Source organism: Orbicella franksi, chromosome 5, assembly GCF_964199315.1.
Source record: "Orbicella franksi chromosome 5, jaOrbFran1.1, whole genome shotgun sequence".
Lineage (NCBI taxonomy): Eukaryota > Metazoa > Cnidaria > Anthozoa > Scleractinia > Merulinidae > Orbicella > Orbicella franksi.
In genome coordinates this window covers 18,447,401-18,467,702 of record NC_138149.1, presented here as the reverse complement: position 1 = coordinate 18,467,702, position 20,302 = coordinate 18,447,401, and the positions used below count along the sequence as shown (strand labels likewise).

General features: G+C 40.2%; 3 protein-coding genes across 3 annotated transcripts in view; 1 reads left to right on the top strand and 2 right to left on the bottom strand.

The window, feature by feature from the left end:
• LOC145487512 (bifunctional purine biosynthesis protein ATIC-like) overlaps positions 1-20,302 on the bottom strand; it is a 168,558-nt gene that overhangs the window by 8,315 nt on the left and 139,941 nt on the right. Inside the window, exons 15-17 of the mRNA XM_081466330.1 lie at positions 18,701-18,763; positions 14,993-15,052; positions 1,100-1,195 (exon numbers count right to left, since the gene is read on the bottom strand). Coding sequence (XP_081322456.1) covers positions 1,100-1,195; positions 14,993-15,052; positions 18,701-18,763 — 219 coding nt within the window. The remainder of the gene's footprint in view (positions 1-1,099; positions 1,196-14,992; positions 15,053-18,700; positions 18,764-20,302) is intronic.
• Positions 1-20,302, top strand: part of LOC145487527 (uncharacterized) — a 572,009-nt gene that overhangs the window by 493,496 nt on the left and 58,211 nt on the right. The window lies entirely within an intron of this gene.
• The window catches only part of LOC145487565 (uncharacterized), a 400,759-nt gene that overhangs the window by 332,144 nt on the left and 48,313 nt on the right, over positions 1-20,302 (bottom strand). The gene's annotated exons all lie outside the window — the stretch shown is intronic.

Genomic DNA, 20,302 nt, shown 5'->3' with positions numbered 1-20,302 from the left:
GAAATGGTTTCATGGCTCAGAACATCAATTGCAAGGATCGAAACAAGCAGGACTTGAACTAAACCTGTTAATATGGCCACTTTATCAAAATAGCTGCCAAGTTTACCACCAATCAGTGGACCTATTAACCAGACTCGACTGTTTTTAAAGGCCATACCTGGCGCAAAGTTTCGAAAGTAACACCGCCTCCCCACCCCCCGAAATAAAAGGCTCCCTAAAAGTAACATTGATTTTTTACCCTCCTACTGAATCCCGAAAGTAACGGTTCCCCCGAAAGTAACAGTCCCCCAAAAGTACTGGCCCTTTGAAGAAGTCACTTCAAAAGAAACCCTCTGATCTCGAGCGCAACATGGATCTGGGAACAGCCTGACTGCAGGACTAACCAACTTGAAGAGTTACTTCAGATTTTATCTCGAACTTAACTGAATCTTGGCGGGAGAGTCAAATGATTACTAATTATAAATTACATTACGATATAAAGCGAACATTTATACTTTTGCCCTACACTACCAACATTTGGGGCCGTTTTCGGCTATACAGTCTGATTTGTTTATGTGGGTAGTTAGAAACATACATAAACGGATCTTGTAATTTCAGTTTACACGTCCGGGGACGTGTCCACATTGTCTGAAACGGCGGTAAATTACTATACAAACGTTTTTTAAGCATCTGAAAGTAATGGCTACCCCTGGGCGGCTACCCAAAAGTAGTGTCCCTTTCGCATACTAAATCCGATAGTAACGGGGGCCATTACTTTCGGAATTCTAGGGTATTAATTTAACGTCTATCGCCTTATTGCATTGTTTTATGGGGAGTGACAAAATGTTGGGAACTCTAGGAGAAAACGCATTAGCTCTTGATGTACTAGCCGGGTATGGATGCATTAATACTCCATGCTTTGTAACCTTGGACAAGCTCTGGTTCTGTGGACCTCTTGCTTTTTAGTAGGCTTTACCTACCGTGTCCCTGTCCACATATATCCCGTTTGGGAGTTTCTGCATAGTAAAGATTTAGATCTAGAACATTTAGCTGAAATGTGGAGATGTTATCATTCAACAATGTCCAGTATATAACAAACATATCACAGAATTATACATACGAGATGGGATCTGTCAATGTTGTCCCTGAATGGAAAGAAGGCATCTGAACTCAGGGAAACACCCTTTAGTGTTGCAATCCACTCCTGTCTTTCAGCCTAGAGGAAGTACCCAAAAGTCATGTTCAGTGTGTGTAGTAATCCAGTGCAAATTACTGACACTTTGTTTCATGATCACAATCAACCCCTCTAAAAAGAAGATGAAAAGTACAAGGTTCACTCTGAGGTAAAGTCTGCTTTCCATCCATTAATTCCAGTCTTGCATGGTGCAACTTTGTATTTGCAAAGGTCTCTTATTCTCTTCACAGACACCTTTACGTTTCATAATAATGATAATTACACAACTTCATAGAGTGGTTTTTCAACTGAGTGTCGTAAAACCAAAACCAAGCCAATTACTTAACAATTCGATTACTCAGCCAATCTGCAACCGTAGTAAAACCAAAACCAAAAACCTAAATTATTGTCTGATTACTTTCGACACTCAATTGAACTACATTGGCACAAAACGGTTTTCCATCGCAAAATAATGAGGCAACCACAATCACGATCATAACTAACGATAAATAAAATTTGGAACAATGTGAAAGACAAAATGCCTAAACTTGCACTCATCTTTAGGGACTGGTCAAAAAGTACGAGGTGGGGGGGGGGGGGGGGGGAAGGGGTAGGCATTTGAAAATGTGGTGGTTAGAAACCACATTACCCACCATGTGTTTTGTGCCCCATCTGGCACAAAACTGAGTGACTCACCCCTCAGTGAAGGTTGAAAATCACATTTTGTGTATGAAATTGTTGTGGTATTTACGTTTTAGATTTATTTGTTAACAATAATACTCTAAATCATCTGAAAAATATTACTCTTGCAACTTGAAGTCATGTCTGCAACCTGAAACTACGAGTCTCAGATCTATGAACATGTGTCCCGTACCCTTGGGGACAAATAGCACGTAGACCCAAGTTGGCCATTTGGTGGGAGTGTTCTTGAAGACCAGCATGTCGACAGAGCGCAGTATTTTGAAAATTTCTGCCCTGAGTCTCCTTGCTCAATCCGTTAGACTTCTTAGCTTTCGTACAGATTTTACAATACATGAGATTGACATCTCTGTCATACACCAGCCAAGCGTACTTTTTCAACCACGGCTCGAAAAGTGTTCGTCCTTTGGAACTGGAAGGAGTTGCCCCTGTTGTCGATTGTGTCAAATGCGTGCCAATTCCTGTTAAAAAACAGGATGACCCACCCCCATGGGTAGCTGAAAATTGAACGACCCACCCCTTACCAAGGGCTCAAAAGCTGACGACCCACCCACTCTCTACTCTCAGATCGTTACTGATGATTTAAGAAGGGTTCTTGTGACTTCAAAATGTTATCTTTGAGTGTAAGAGGTTTGAGTATCTCATTTTTTAAACCTGAAAAAAAACTTGAAGGCTTGAACGGGATTCGAATCCATGACCTCTGCGATACCGTGCAGTGCTCTACCACCTGAGCTATCAAGCCAACTGGGAGCTGGTCACGTTGTGAGTCCGTATTATACCCGTAGTTGGTGAAGATACAAGTGAATATAAGATCATATATTTGAACTGTGGGGAAAGATATGAAGACATGATTGATTGATCAGTCATGTCTTCATATCTTTCTCCGCAGTCCAAATATATGATCTTTCATATATTCACTTGTAGGGGTAGCATTGTAATGTAAGTATTGTAACTTAGTATCGTAATTTCTGTAAGCGTTGGACGTAGTGTTAGTACTGTATTGAAAGTTAAAAAAATAAGTTAATTAACACTTTATTGCAAGTGAATATATGACAGATCATATATCTTTGAACTGCGGAGAAAGATGTTACGACATGATTGATCACCAAGCCTATTGGGAACTGATTATGTCACAAGCCTGAAGTTTCTTCCAGGCTATAATTTCACAGCTTTGTGTAGATAACTCCGATGATTTGCACTACACAAATTCGCGTTTCTGTTGATACAACCATGAATACACGGGCATATAAAAACACAAAAGTCGAACCTCTCCCAAGGCTGCTGTCTAACGGGCGCCAGGCTGTCTGAAGCCCCTAAGTTATGAGTGCGGGCCTAAACATGGAGTGTTCTTTCCCATCTAATCTGTACCATGACTTCAATCTTTTGTAACCAGGAATTAGTAATTCCTAATTGTAACTTTGTTCCACCAACATAAAAATTCCCAGTAAGAAGCCTGCCATTGATCATCGCCGATCATCATACATTTGTTCTGTAAATTCAAGGGTTTTCACTGGCTAGTCCTGAAAAACACACATTCTGACCGGCTGGGATGTTTCTCATAAAATTGGTTATAACATCGTTCACACAATAAATTAAACGGAAAACAACAGCTACTCTGGTCCTGTTTTGCTTTTATCACGAGAAACATGGGCCAAAACACGTTAACAAAGTCTCTCTCCGCTCACAAAACAGACGAAAACAGCCATATTTGAAAATCGCCCTGTAATGCGTTGTAACCTCGGTATGGGAGTGTACAAAACCTGGGCTAGGCCATGGCCCACCCTATGCGCCCAGCCCAAATTTTGTAATTTTACCAATTATAAAGAAAATAATAACTACTTACACGCACGGGAATCAAGCAAGGGATCAAACTCGTCCCCAGGGTGTTCTCTCCGTCATTGGCGGTTTAATGTTTAATTAGGCGCTCGTGCCCAACACAAGATGCCATCTTGGGCTCGGGGCGCAGAAACCCCTGGGAGAAAGGCAGGCAACAATGATGGCCGATCTTGGGGGGAAAATCGAGGCAAGCAATCTGACATTTTCTATCAGAAAATAGCCCATCGAGTCAAGAGATATTGCCAATCCTAATCATAGTCCAGTTCTGGCCCTCTCTTTGTCACGCAATGCTACGCTCTTGGAGAGAAAGAATTAGATTTTAAGCTGGAGATTTCTATATAAACAATAGAGTGTTTCTGTCGAGGAACTATCGGTTGATAGTTGCCCCGCGGAAATTTGATGTTCTTAAACTGATCAAATATGCTAGTTTTAAGAACATCAAATTTCCAAGGGGCAACTATCAGACCGATAGTTCCGAGACATAAACACTCTATTGTCTTTATTGTCCACCACTAAATTTTCTTCCGTGCGCCAGTTCAAAAATCATATTGAATTTTTCAACTTTTTTACATGAAAGGCCTGAAAGCCAAATGTAAAATTTGAAAGAAAAAAACAAACAAAAACCCTTTCAATACAATTTCAATTGTTTACTTTCTAGAAGCTCGCTTGTTTACAGAAATAATTTCACGGACGAGTACTATCCATCCACGTATTTTCTGCGGACGGGCACTATGGGCTGATAGTGTCTCTCCGCGGATGAACACTATCGCGTCACGTGATCAATTCCAACCAATAAGAATCGGAGAAAATTTAGTGGTGAACTTCCCTTTGTGCCATCTCATGTGATTAAAAGTGCCGAGAATGATGAAGTTCTGAAGCTTCTGCTCAATGCCTCGAAGACACATAGGTCGATTATTTCGTCAAGCAATCCAGTGGGCATCCAAAACAACGTTACCTTTATTGTGGATCTCCATTCCTTGGGTGATCCAGAAGATCTGTTGTCAGATGACCTTGATGCATGGGAGCAAACAAAAACCAGAGCAAAATGGTACCTTGTCAAGTTTACGACTAATGGAGAAGTGTGTGATGTGACGAAAGTCGAAGACAAATTGTATGGCTCTTATGAAGTTTGCCGCAGACCTAACATCAACAAAAGCGATAGAAGTCTTTGTTAGACTGTCATCAATATTATCCATCCTGATGGTCACCATCACAACCTTGTGTTTGTAAAATATCATTTTGAACGTACCAAAGAGCATCCCATCAATGTTAAACCGCATGGCAACTCCAGCAAATGTTCAATTCCTTACTTGAGACCTACAGAAGTACCATTTACAAGCTAAAGGACACTGCAGCGAAGCAGCACAGTGGTTTGAAAAGGGCGGTTCATGATGTTGAGGAGGCCGTGGGGGAGCTAGAGTTTTGTAATTCCAAGGGAGCTCTACCTCGTGGGGAAAGGCAGGCCAGCTATTTCAAGAACACCTCAAATGAAAAAGTTCTCGACCCAATTCTTTACATCACACAGAAAATGAAGACGGAATCAGAACGTGGTACTGAGAAGTTTGTAAGATGCTACGGTCTTGATGATGACTCCCTTAAGGTGGTTTTGTTCACAAATGATCAAGTGGACAATCTGGTGAACTTTTGTTGCAATGACGTTCCCGGTCACAAGTCCGTACTCTGTGTGGACGTCACATTCCAACTTGGGCGTTTTTTGTTCTCACGACGACGTACAAAAACACCACAGTGTTTACCAAACCTTCAGATCCTCCTACGTGCCCTCTTATGATAGGCCCCATGATGCTTTCTCTGTTAAAGTATATGTTGACATACCTCATACTGTTCCACAAACTGACGGCCCAAGTTCCTGGCCTCAAGGTCCATCTTCAAGGATATTCTACTGATTCAGAGGTGCCCCTTGGGCAAGCTCTTGCATAGGAGTTCGAAAGGTCCTTGTCATTCCTGTGTAAGACCCATGTACAAAGGAACATTAAGGAGAAGTGTCGGAAGTTAGGCCTTTCACAATCCCATTCTAACTATATCAATAAATTGTTTATTTATTGATATAGTTAGAATGTTAGTCATTAATTGATCATGTATGTTTTTTTTGATATTTTTGATATATTTTTCTCGGCATATTAGAATGACTGTATTGTTAGGGGCCGAATCAGCCTCATCAACCCGAGTTGAAATAGAGCTACTTACTCTTACCGACGTTATTGTTGGTGACATCTTTGGAAGTGGTGGACTGATCTTAGCAGACCCAGGGGAAGCTTACCAAGACAGGCTTGAGAGGTTGATTTCAGAGTGGGATGCCTTGGAGTTGGCCGAAACTGCCAAACCACCAACATTTGCAGATTATTATCGTGTTTACAAATCATCAAATATCTGGCATCATGTGACAGCAAAGGTGTCCAGAGATGCGGGTTTTGAAGACGAAGCTCAAACTAATAACGTCCCGGAGTCCGGTAATGCCTTACTAAAGGGGTGGCAGGACTTTCAATCGATGCTGTAAAGGATCTTGTAAGCAAGCAAAGAAATGATGTGAAAAGAGCATTCCTTGGTATTCACAGTCCCTACGTGGTTCGACTTGAATACGTTGAATATGTCCAGTCTCAGTCAGACGTTTTCGATGGCAACCCTGGAAAATGTGCCTTTGCAGACAAGCCGAGTGTTGATCCAGTTAAGTACAAAGAAGTGTATTAGTATCGGCATGCTCCCTCTCGATCTTTAGGGTTGGAGAAGCTGGAGGATCTCGAAGTATACAGTGATGTTGATATCCTTGCAGACGATCAGGTTCCTTCAACTTATGTTGTGACACACACAATGAGCCACAGTAATCAACCAGTTCCTCGAACGCTGTTTGATGTTGAAGACCTTGAAGACGCCAGTGGAACTGACTGTGGTAGCATTGAATCCGATGTTTGAATAGCTCGTGACATTGGACACAGTATGCAAGCGAAAGAGATTTCACTGGAAAAGACATACAAGCCCTATCAGCAAAAGCAACACAACTCGTCGACGACGAATCAAGAGATGGTTTTGATTCTCAGAGCCATTTTGTTAAAAGCACATCTTCCAGCAATCCTCACACTGTGAAGACGTTAGCCTCTGAGATGTTTGCTTGTGATAGAGTGTCTTGGGTACAAGACGAGAAACCTGTGTTCGCATGTAATTGCAGTAGCCTTCTACAAAAACCAGCTTCAAGAATTCCTTTCCAAGTTCAAGGTTGTTAGGAACAAACGGTCACCAAATCTCACTGCATTAACAACATTTGGCGTCATTGCAAGTGCTGGTAAGAAACGACCTGCTGCATCAAGATCCCGACGTAAATCTCCTGATCCAAACGCATCTGTGACGAACACAGAGCCACCTCCAAAGGGAATTATCGCAGATGTTCTTTCAAGTGACAGTAGTGGACAATACACAGCAGAAGCCTCAAGTAATCCTCTTCGCATCACGATCCATAAAGGTCGTGAAGCCTACGGTATCGTCAACTACTACAGTGCCCTTCGAGTTAATCAATATTACAGGCAAAATCAGGGAGTGTGCAGGATGTTGGAAGGAATTGAAGGCTGGTCCGGATGAACACACACGTAATCGCCTGGATGAAACGCTCTGTATCAGGCTCAAGGAACACGACTTTGTTTGGATTCATTCCCTCCAACATTGGAAAAAAACATTCGAAAATAAACATTACCATGTCTTCCTTAAAGGGGTAGTCTCACCAAGATTTAGTGCTACTTGAAAATCCAAATGAAGGTGTTGGTGTTAATTGGAAATCCACTAGTAATTGCCTAACCTTGCTAAAATGCACCGTACTAGTCACGAAAGCTGTTTACAACTGTTGTGGCTACGGACGAGTAGGAAAGAAGTGGTCTAAAACTTGAAAACGTCGCGCTGACGTTTTCAAGTTTGACAATGTTACTTGGAGGAAAATCACTAAAAATCATTGATCTCTTAGAGATTGAATTTATGCCTGTTTCGTCGTTTTAAGGTTATTTTGTTGATCAGTGAGTGCACCTTTATAATTCTAGCATAGTTTGCACAAAAAACCTAAAAGACCTCTCGTGATACTACCCCTTTAATTCCATACAAGGCGGAAATCCCACCTCTGATGCCAAGGCAGTCCACCTTGGTCTGAACCACACACTCAGTGCAGAAGACGTTCAACATTTAAAGGACGGGCTACACTGTTAAAGAAGCAACTGTTCGCGTAATGACCACAAAATATTGCTTTTAAACAATGTTTTCGTGTTGTGACTCCTTACAGTATGAGAAAGTGTCTTGCTTCAGTTGTTTCACACTCTGGTCGTTTACAGCTTAAATCAGTTTTGTTTTAAGATCTGCCCACCATGCATTTGCTGGAATGCTTTTTTTGTTTCTGATAAGTTCAATAGTTATTGACGTTCCATTTCAGTTACCGAGCATAGTGGGATCTGGGCCGGGCTTTTTGGGACGTCATCGAAGGACATGGGTCAAAACACCCAAGAGACGTTTCACTGGGTTTCGAGCGCTGTGAAAACATATTTGGGGTATTTGTGCTTCATATTTTATCAAAAATGGCCAAGACTTTTAAGTGAAAGAACTGTGGCATCTAGCAATACGATTCGGAGTCTAGCTACGATTGGCACGGCTACGATGTAAATATATTTTTTCGATTTCGAAAGGCGGATCGCCAGTCGAGCCCACCACACTGCAAGTCACGATCGACAATTTGCCGGCCCATTTGGCTTATCTACTAATCTACATACAACACTTCTTTAAGTACTCTTACCGAACCCTTGATAGTTCATAACGACGAGAGCATATTTTTCTACTAATTATTCAAAAACGCGGAAAAATTCGTCTTTTCACTTTGTTATTGCCGACCGACCGTATGTAAACAAAGTCAATTAGTGTGTGCGAACATAAACGTTTATTGCGAGTTTCACAAATTTGCACTTTTCGTACTAGTAAGCCTAGTAATTAAAAATCCTTCGACAAGATCTTGACAAAAGGTTCAGTATGGTATCAGTTAAATGAATACATTTCTCCTTCACTGTTCTTCTGTTTTAAAAGTCATTTTTATGTACGCTAATAACCTAAGTGTTGCGATTCCGTCAAAAACCTTCTCCTTCCCGGTCTCCTTTAGCTTCCTTTCAGCTAAGCCATCACGTCACCTATTTTTCTTAAAATTATGGGCTATAACTTAACGAATGCCAGAAATGGAAAAAGCATGTTGAAAATATCAAAATGGCCAAGTTTGAGGCCTCCATCATTAAAGAAGGAGATTTTATGACGGTCCGAAATTTTAAAAGAATAACAAGATTTGTATGGAAAAAGTTGCTGGAGAGCAAGACCTTGCTCTCCAGCAACATTTTACATACAAATCCTCTAAATTTTCCGAAAATTCAAACTGTAGTATAAACTTACTCTTTAATTCCAGGGGCCTCAAACTTAGCCATTTTGGTATTTTCGATGTGCTCTTTCCATTTCTGGCATTCTTTAAGCTATAGTCCATAATACAAAAATTTTCTCGGAAAAGTTTGGTCGCGTGACCCCAGCTGCAAAGGGCCTATTGTGTATACAGACGAGAAACTCAAGCGCCGATCGTTGGCCCTCGTGCGTGTGGTTGTACATGAAATCCACAAATACATAGCTAGTTCTTCAGTTCGAAACCTCACTTATCTCAATCGCCCCGCTGTAGGACGTACGTGAGGTTGATTATTCGTTTAGAAAGCTTTCTATTTCGAGGACGAAGAAAACTCGATGGGTATAATTTGCCGTATAATTATCTCACCTACAGTGGTTTCCATTATTTGGTCTTATTTTGGTCTGGAACATCTGGGGCTCGTTTGAATTGAATAGTCAGATGACTACCAGCTTATTTCAACCATTCATGTCTTATCTACCTTGAGTATATCGAGCTTCGCACTAGAAGCTAGGGAAGAATGTACAGGCCATGAAAATCCTAGGTTTTTACAGAAGCGGTGAACCTGAGATTGAAGAACTGCTCGATGTCCGACTTCGAACAAGTCTGCACACTGCTTTCGGCTTTTTCTCACTTCTGGACGGGTGTCATTCGGATATAGGTATTGAATGAAGAGGATTGCTCTTTCCTAAGCATGCTGTATTGCGAATTCCTCCAAAATCACATTTTCCTTGTATTGTGCAATGATTTTGAATCACACTAATGCATATTCGCATACATTCTTCTTAGAAGCAAAACATTAGGTCCTTCGATGATGTCACAAGCCAACTCGCACCATTGTTCGCTATTGCTCGGTCATGGCCACGGAAAGGGCTAATTTTACGGACTTCAAAAATACATAGGAAATTAACGAAAATAGCTACAACGATAATTTTTTCGCAGTGGTGATCAGAAAAATGAGGAGATTCAAATAAGCGAAATAAAATTTTGGGGGTTAGTTGCACTTTAAAAATTTCCTTAGACAACAGCCTTGCAGAACAACGGCCACCTTTGGAACAGTGGAAAGTGGCTGTTGTAGAGAGGTGGCCGTTATGGGGAGGTTGGAGTGTAACATGACACCTGTCCTTTTTGGGGTGCAACATTTCCTTTCTTAAAAATACTCATTTTAGCATATAAACTGTTCGTAATAACGCGGCGAAATACGAGATACGAAAACCCTCAACTTGTCACGCAACATTGTTTCGTTGCAAGTTTTGGGTCGATGTTTCACGTTTTTCACCTTGGTGATCAACTTGTCGCGCAACAAAAACATTTGTTACGGGTTGAAGAAAGTTGTTGCGAAAAGTAGAGCGCGGGTGTACTTTGAGCAACAAATTTTGGCTTCGTTGCTCGTTTTTCATCAAACTCACGACTTGTCACGCAACAGATTTGCTCATGTTGCGCGACAAGTTGAGGGCTTTTGTATCTCATATTTCGCAGCCTTAACACAATCAAAATATATCGATAAAATGGAACTTAAACAGAAACAGAGACCAACAACGTGCGGTATCGATCACGTTTGGTTACCTTTTGTATACACTGTTCGACAGTCATTGTTTAACTGACAATGTCGAGAGGTTATTTTGGCAGTCGGGCCACGTTTTAGTGGCCGTTGCCATTATGGAGGGGTGGCCGCTGTAGAGATGTTAAAACTAGTAGTAACCGTTCGAGCATTGGCAGGTAAAGAAAAAATTCTCGGAATAGCAACATTGATTTGGTGCAAACTATTGAACCATTGAAGAGACTCGTCACATAATTTCAAGAGAGATTGACAATCAAAGAATGTATGTTCAATAGAGTCATTTTCACCGCACAGAACATATTTGACACAGTCAGTTATTCCAAATCGATTAAGTTCTTTATTAGCGACTAGTATTCTGTGCAACAACTTGAAATAGAATTGTCTTAACTTATTATCCCGAGTGATTTTATAATTGTTTTGGATACATTTCACCCAATTGTCAGCAACTTCAGGACAATTTTTCCGCCAAGATTTAATCGCAGTAGGTTCTGTTTTGATTTCCTCTAAAAAGAGTTTGTAAAACTGCTGGCAGGAAGTTTTCTTTAAATTGAGAGTGATATCTTTAGATAGTTGGAAATCGAAGTTTTCGCAAATTGAATTCAGATCCCCAAGGTCCACATGAACAGATCCGTAACTTTGAGATAAGCGGGAATAGCTGAGGTGATTTGGTAGTATTGCAGAAAGTTAAAGTGCGCCTAACCCCAAAAATTTTTTTTCGCTAAAATGAATCTACTTGTTATTTGAAATAGTTCTGCGAAAAAATTTTTGGACTCCATTAAATCCTCGATTTTCTGTGCCCCAACGAAATCTCGAAAATAGCTCCAAAACACCGCCATTTTGTTTCACGACCGAGTTTGAGGAGAATGGGTCCAGCGGCTCTTGTGACGTCTACCCAGGAAGGTTGGATATCTCACGTCCTCTCATTTCCTTCAGGATGGTGCAATACACATTCGAAACGTGCGCAGAAACGCCTTCCAGAGGTGCTATTGGCTGTCGCAGCAATATTCCAGATTTAAAGAAAGATATACTGTACAATTTACTGACGATGATCGGCTAATGGTGCAATAAAGACGTAAACGATGGTTGATTATGTCGAACCGAAACAAGTGAACTGAATATGTGAGAACCATTGTAGAACTCTCACTGGAATTTGTTCCGCAGACTTTCGAACGCTATTTTCATAAATTTTCTGCTTAAAGCTAACCAGCAATTTGTAGAAATACTACCGACAACCTATATCTTCCAATCCCACAGTATTTATAACATAACCGGCAAAGTTGTGTGATCCGATCATGATCAAGAAGCGTTATACTGATATGTAAATATATCGCAACTGTACGCCGCTAACCAACACTAATTTCTCTTTCGATTTAGATGAAAGTCGGAGATTAATCCTTTAGAATTACATGATAATAAAATTGGCAGACTCACAGAGTTTTTCGAAGGTTTGGAAATCAGCAGTGCGACAAAGATTCTGTGCAATAGTGTCGAAAATATGACCGCGTAACATTATCTGAGGACCGCTTAGGGAACACATCCTTTTCGCTTATCCGACGAATTTCACTGCAAACTTTAAGAACAATTTACATTGGTTATTTGGAGTTACGACTTAAAACGTGTGACAATGTGAAATCGGTAATTGTATGAAATGTTTCCTTCCGCCTTGCTTCCCGCAGCTTCAAAAATACAGGTCCAAACAATACGGTTTTCAATCGATCGAAGCCAATGTTTTGGAGGTCATCAAGTCTCGAAAACTGCAACACGTACGTCACTCTTATAAACATGAAGCATTCAACTGAAAGTAAAACACAAACTGGATTTAACAGAACAATCACACCTTGACAAAATACATTCTCGCTAAGGACAAATGTAAACGGGCTATAAACACGCGTGGGAATCTTATGTTTAGCTGACGAAATTATCATCCAAAGCAGTCCTTGAGTTTTCTTTCCTGCTTTTTGTTTGCCTGCTCCTCCACTTCGTATCTAGCTTTCCATTCCTAATATACAAGCAGCTCGTCCGCAAAGAAGTCTTCCCCTTCGTCGCTTGAAATATTGTAAATTGCTCTCAAAGCTCTAACCAGTGAGTTCACAGTTGTCGAACGCGCTCGATTGAAGTTTATTTCGGAGTCTTCCAAATCGAAACTTAACTCTGACTCCAGTGACGAAAAAGAAATGATTCTGAGACAAAACTTGGACGTTTTAGTCCCAAAATACATCGGAACGATTAGTTTTGCGTTCCATTTTCTCGAGCAAATACAGAGAGTTGACTGAGGCGCTATTGTGTTTGGTTCCTGGGTAGACGTCGTCAGGTACCGCCGCCCTGGACTCCCTAAAACGCGGTCGTGAAAAACTTCAAGCGCGACTTTGAAAGGGCATAGAAAATCGAGGATTCAACCAAATTCAAAAATTTCTTCGCCCAAATGCTTCAAATAAAGTCTAGATTCGTTTTATGGAAAAAAATTTGGGGTTAGGTGCGCTTTAACTTTGATGTTATATTTATCGCTGAATTCTTGTGGTGAAAGATAATTACGTTGATTGTTCAGCAAATCTTGCACAAAAAGAACATTACCATCCCGCCAGGCCTTCTAAAAGACCGATTTGTTTTCTATAGTTATATCTCTGTTGTTCCACAGAATGAATTCGCGTTTCAAGGGATCTTCGTAATTGCTACGCAGTTCTTGAAAGTGATCAAGGAGTTCTCGATAAAAGAGAGGGATTTTTCTATCTAATTTCACGACACTGTAATTACAGTTTAGAAGAAAAAGGAGTCCGCCATGTTCATCGAAGTAGTAATTAGGGATTGCCGTCCAGGTGTCATGAGTGTTATTTAAGAGTCTACTTATCCAACTGAGACATAGCGCTTTTATAACAGTCCTGAAGCAGACGTGAAATTGGCTTCCCTCTAGGAGGGGCGAGAGCAAATGAATTGACCGCAAAGCACGTACACACGAGAGGGTTTGTTCTCATTTGTACGTGAATTACATAATATTAGTTTCGACCGGTCAGTATAAAACAAGGACTGTAGTAGGTAGGCAGCATTTAGTCCACATTCTGCGTTTTATACACGAGTCTATGTCTTATATCCAGTCCGTAATGCTTAGTCCACCTTTTATACCTCAGTTCGTGTCTTATACCCAGTCCGTAGTCTGCGGTCCAATGTTTTATACTGACCGGAAACCTATGATTCTGGACCGTGTAAATTGACACAAACGATGCCTGTTCCGACGGTATGCGAGACGACGTGCTTTTTTTTGACCAAAACTTAGGCAATTATGCAGTTACCGAACTATTGCTATTGAGCATTTTCACTTCCGAAACAATGAAACGGAGGACATGTTGGTGTACCAAAGTAATCCTGTGCGAGAACTCTTTTCCCATGGTAACACTTTCGTTAGGTTTATGTTACATATTTTGCGCACAGAAATCTAGGCCAGTGAAGTGAAAAGTACACAATTCAAAAGCAGCGTTGGTTTTCATTTGGTCGAAGAGAAGAGGGTGCACAACGCGTGAAGACATGTCTGCAAGGTTTTTAAATGCCATTAACACTGACTTCAAACAACTTATCCGCTACAGTCCACAGTAAGCTGTCTCAACGCAGGGGCACCCAACGGATCGTTTCGGTAATTATCTGTTCGGAAGGCCTTTAATCCCCTCTGATTTTCTTGAGAGAATTGGCACCTCGAACTTTCGTGATATGAGAAATTTAATGTCTGTTGTTTTCGGACTGTTGAAAATGTCGTTTTGGGTACCGAAAAAAGGTCAGCTATAATTTTCGGAAAGGCGATAAGACCTAACGTTTTCGGGAAATGGACAAAAAAGCCCTAATAAATTCGAGAACACTCAAGTTCCCCTAGAATATCCGAACAGATAAAATTTTTTTAGTGCAACCTAAAATTAACGTACAGAGCCTTAAAAGTACTCCAGATAGCCTAAAACAGCGTCCAACAGTATTCGAGAGAAAACGGTCGTTGGGTGCCCCTGTCAACGCTCGAAAGTCCGCAATATTGCACAACACTCGAAAGAAAGCACATGGACGAAAATGGAGATGACCTCATTCGCCCCTGAAGAATTTTTTTGGGGGAGGCCAAATTGGTGTCCACAGGAAAACTCAATTTTCCTCCATTACCTGATTAGAACTACGTTCTTTCGAATGCAATTAGAGTGAATGTATGGACTGTCCGCCGGGACCAAAAAATTTGGCCGTTGTTGAGAGGTAGGTGCTGTAGAATTGATTTGAGTGTACTATTAATGAGAGATGGTAAGCATGGAATAAACGAGGGGGTAAGTGAAGTAATAATAAGTCGGCAGAATTTAGTAATTAAGCATACCTCGTTGAGCAGTTCTGGCGGGGTTTCAAACATCTCTTTCCACGAGTCTTTGTCAGTGTCCTACAGTGGGTTTAAAAGAAACTCCTGTAAAACCTTGAATCTAATCAATGGAATCAATATATCCCTCAACCAGCTGACTGGCAGGTAAACATTTCGGCAGGTAGGTTGGTCGCTCGATCCTTCAGTTGGTTCAATCTCAGTTAGCACACAGAAATTTGTACACCACCAGCGAACAAATCTCCCCTGGGACAGAGTCTTTAACACTGGACACACTTCGAATTTTGGAGGAAACACAAGCTTAAGGACGCTTAAACAAAAATTTTCCAATCGATAGTTTTTTTTAATTTTTACAGGAGCCAGATAATGAGTCACTTGTGTCAGAAATGCAAAATTGGGGGCCACCCACTTCGTTTCAGAGATAAAGCACGGGGAAAACTACCCTGAATTTAAAAAATTGGCTTACGTAATTCAGCATGGTCTACTGTGGTTTAGTAGTTAAAAATATCGAAGGTGAGTCAATGCAGGCAAACGATCTTAGTCAAATTTTGTAGAAGTGGGTCTGTTAAAAAATTCCAAATGTTGCCAACGTTTTCACAAAACTTAACCCTTCAAGAGGCATTTGAAACCGGAGCACAGGTATAAAACCAAGAGCTAACAAGAACCAATTCGAGGGTACATTTTGCCATAAATTTAAACTTCTAGTCGATAGATTTTCTTCATTTTCTCGCTAAATGTAGAAAATCGGTCGAGAAAATGATCCATCAAAACAAAAATAGGGGTCACCGAACGTCCAAGATCATTAAATCCAGGCAAAGCTACAGCAATGGCCATCCGCCCTATCATCGATCATTTTATTACTTAGCCCGCGCTCGATGCATGACGTGGTGTGAGAATTTGCCTGCGCAGTAAGGATGCGCAGAAACAATTACCGGGAACGTCCTTAAGGTGGCTGAAAACAGTTTTTGATACCTGTGTTTCACTCACCTTTTTCTCTAAAACCCTTGATCTCTCTGTCGCCCAAAATGGCAGCAAGCAAGTTAACAACACAAACTTTGGTTTTTTGATGGTTAAGCTGACGTATGTGCCGTTGCCATGGCAACACGAATAAAAATAAACAGGCCTTTAAAATCGGTTTTGCTTATTTGTAGAAAATCTAGTCATTAGATTTTCTTTATAATTTGCATGCACCAAGCTTGTAACGATTCTCACAAGTTAACACCATTTTGCTAATAATTTAACAGAGAGATCTTTAATTATCCCTTGTTGAATGTTTACTGGAATATCAATTATTTTCAATACTCCAGTTACTTATTTCCTAAAGTATTTTCGTGCCAAATTTCGTGAAATTCTAATGGGTGGTTCTCGAGAAATAGGCGTATTTCCGAGAGTGCAAATTTTCATTCAATCGAAATTTTTTGACTTACTACGCATGCGCTGCATTTAACTGGGTTCTTTCGGTATCAGAGAAAAAGCTGAGAATTGCTGAGTTCTTTGCATCTTTACCTTTTCTAACATACATTTGTGATAAAAGGCTAAAGCCATCAATACACTGCGTTCAATTATAGAGAAAAATAGCACAGATACTGCGGGTGTTGAGTAAAATGATCGCTCTATTGATGGCATGTTTGTTTTTTGAAATCCTTGTGCGCGCGCTACATTGCATCAGCAAAAGCGCGTGCGAAAACTGTGTTCGGCCACCTTAATATCTAGGAAAAAACACAAGCTTAATATGTAGATTATTACTATAGCGGTTGACAAGTTGTGGGTGCAGGTGGTTTACAATTTTCTGTGTGCTAACTGTAATGCTAGCTACATTGGCAAAACCAATTGTCATTTTTCACGCGCGTAGGGTAAATTTGTTTTCCGACAAAAGCTCTCACGCTTTCAAGCATCTACAGGCTTGAGAGGAATGTTGTAACTCCTTTCTGCGGAATGTTTCACCATTTTGGACTCTGCTGCCACAAAGTTTCAAGTAAAAATTAAAGAAGCTATGTACATCAATTGGGAAAAGCCTGCTTTAAATCAGCAAATTCATCATGTTATTTTGTCTCTTTCATTTTTTATTTTTCTGCACGCTTTCTATTTCCATTTCCTCTTGTTTTCCATTCCATGTATTTTATTTGTGGTATGTAAGTTATTCTAGGTAACACCTATTGAACAAAACTTGTATATCCAAATTTCACTCCAGTTGTGAGTGAAGATGACAGATGTTACTGTCGAAACATATATTTAAAACTGAAAAGCGTTGTCCTTTTTTAAAATTTATTGGTGGCCAACTGCTAACATTTCAGCGCACGCGAGAGCATTAGGTTCTTTCGGCTCTTCGGATGCTCTTGCAAGCTATAACAAGCTATCACTATTTTGTTTTTGATAATATATCAAAATAACAATGCTGGCTATTCCATCGCAACATTAAATCACTTTAGTTGTTGTATTCTTAGTGCAAATTGTACTTGCCTTATTAGACAGAACATATGGTTCGTATGGGTGCAAAGGTGAAAAGCCATACTTTATTGATTTAATGGCAAACTAAATTGACATCGATTGTTATTGATTGTCACAGATTATGAATAATTCTTTTAACTACTGGATAGATTGGCAATGAAAGTACGATGATTTTATTTTATTTTTGCACTTTCTATCGCCTTTCAAAAGGAATGTTATTTCTTGAGCTGAGCTTGGATTCGTTTTCTCTTGTTGCTTGACCGTAATAACACACTTACGAGTAGCCTCCTAGTCCTACGCAGACACTCTTTGGGCTCATCACGCGATCTTTCTCAGTCTCCCACGAACGTCTCCTGAAACACAGGGCTACTCACGCAGTCCAATCATAGCGCATTTCCTGATCAAGGCAGCGAACTTTAAACCCTGAGAAATTTGCAAGGGACTACAAAGGATCCGAGCATGGCCTTATAACGAGTGTGTGGATAATAAAACCGTCGATTTAAATCCTTATCAGCAAGAAGCTGTAGAGTATTTTATGAAGAAAGAAATGGACGTGTTTGTACGCACACATTCGTTTCGCTAAGCCTGCGGGAAGTCTACTTGGAACTTGAGAAATGATCGCAAGACACTAAAATACCAGCGTGGCCTTTCAAAGAGTGTGAGACATTTACAATTTCAGTCAGTGTAAAACACTGACTGTGGACTGCAAATTGCAGACCGGGGGTAAAATACAGACTGTAGACTACAGACTTTTTAAGTATTATCGTGTTATTTCCATTATAGAGTGCTGACCGTAAACAGGGTTTATTTTAGGCTAAGTGCAGTGAAAGTCTCCACTGCGGATAGCCTGAATATCACTCAGGTTAGCCTGTTTATGGTTGGCTCTCAATGATGAAAATGGCAACACGATTCAGTTAAAAAGTCTACAGTCTGCATTTTACCCCTGGTTTTGTAGTCTGCATTTTATCCCCCGGTCTGCAGTCTGCAGTCCACAGTCTGCTCTTTACACTGACCGTTTGCAATATTACGTTTTAAATCCTCCTTGAAATTACTTTAGAGCCGATGATTGGTTTTAAAGCAATTTCCGCGTGATCTCCAGCTGATCTTTACGAACAAAGGGAAAGGAATGTGCTATTTGTTTCAGCAGACGTTGGTGCGGAAGGAAGATTGTGCGATCAGCTCAAAATAGCGTCTGCATAGGAGGCTAACTCAGGAGGGAATCTGCACAGACAGTTTTAGAGGTGAAAACTTCAATATCGTTACCTGTCCAACTGTTCCATTCACATACACATCAATTGCATTGGACATTTCTGCTCTTTTTATGCCCTGGAAATACAAAATAAACAATCTTTGGTTCATGAAATATAAATTTTGTAGTATTTACAGTAGTGTATACATAACTGCACACAAATTTTGAAAAAATGCAGAGCTTCTTGGAGCATATGGATGAAAATGAATGACATTTTGCTTCGAACAAATTTTGGGTTAAATAATTATTTTGCTGCAATTTTGCCAGTCTCTTGTTGTCATGGCTGGATAATGTTGCATGTTTTGAATGACAGTTCCTGGGAATTTTACGTTGCAGAATATGAAAATTTGTTTTCATAATGTAGCTTGTTCACAGATCAAAGAGATCTAAAAGTGATGTTCAGTTAGTGTATGCATTTACAGTCTTATGTTCTGGGGTCAATTTCACATGTGGGTTTCGAAATTTGTTTTCTTCTTTCTTTGTTACCTTTCGAGCTCTAGATCTTAGAAATACAATGCTGTGCTCAACGTGGAAAACACTGATGAAGTCAATATACCACAAAAAAGCACCACATCCCATTTAGATCACTTAAGTTAAGCCCTGTCATGTGGGGTTAGATGGGTGGCCCAACAAAATTACCATGTGTCGTTATGATTTGATTTTTTCTTCCCTTTCCAGGACAATATGAGTGACTACAGAACTCCTGGCTATGTGTGATGTCTTTTCTTCTTTTCATCGGCGAAACTCTTCATATCATTTCGCCAAGTCTACATTTATCCACCGTACCTTAGTTATAGCGAAATGCAGCGTTTGAATTCTCCTCGATTATCATGTCCGTTTAATATCTACAATTCTAATAATGGTTTTAAAAATAATGCTCTTGAGCCACATAAATAAAAACGATATAATGTCCCAACGTTTCAGCGACCTCATGACGCCATTATCACGGAATAAAGAAATGAGAGCAAGTTCAAAAGAGGTAAGACCTGTAGTTATACATAAATGAAGTTAAGGTGGCCAAATTCAGTTTCCGCGTGCGCTCTTGCTAATGCGATTCAGCGCGCGCACAAGGATTACACAAAGCAAACATGGCGTCAATACAGCGATCATTTTATTTGGTCAATGCCTTCGCTATCTGTGCTTTTTTTCTTCATAATTGAACACAGTGTGTTTATGGCTTTAATCTTTTATTAAAAATGTATCTTAGAAAAGGTAATGATGCAAAGAACCCAGCAATTCTCAGATTCTTCTTTTTTACTGAAAGAACCCAGTTAAATGAAGCGCATGCATAGCAAGGCAAAAAATTGCGATTGAATACGGAATAGCTTTCTTGGAATTATGCCTATTTCTCGAGAATCACTCGTTAGAATTTCACGAAATTTGGCACGAAAATACTTTAGGAAACAAGTAATTGGAATTTTGAAAAAAACATTTAAGAGGCTGTCCGCGTAAGAACGGATAAGGCAAATTTCGGACCTTCACCGACTGGCTTAACTTTTTCAGTGAAAGTCAACCATTATATCCAATGTACAAATATCGCATTTATTTGAATCAATTCGACTTTTTTCATTTTTTACGAGGCGGTTTCCAAAGTGACCTCGAAACTGGCTAATTTG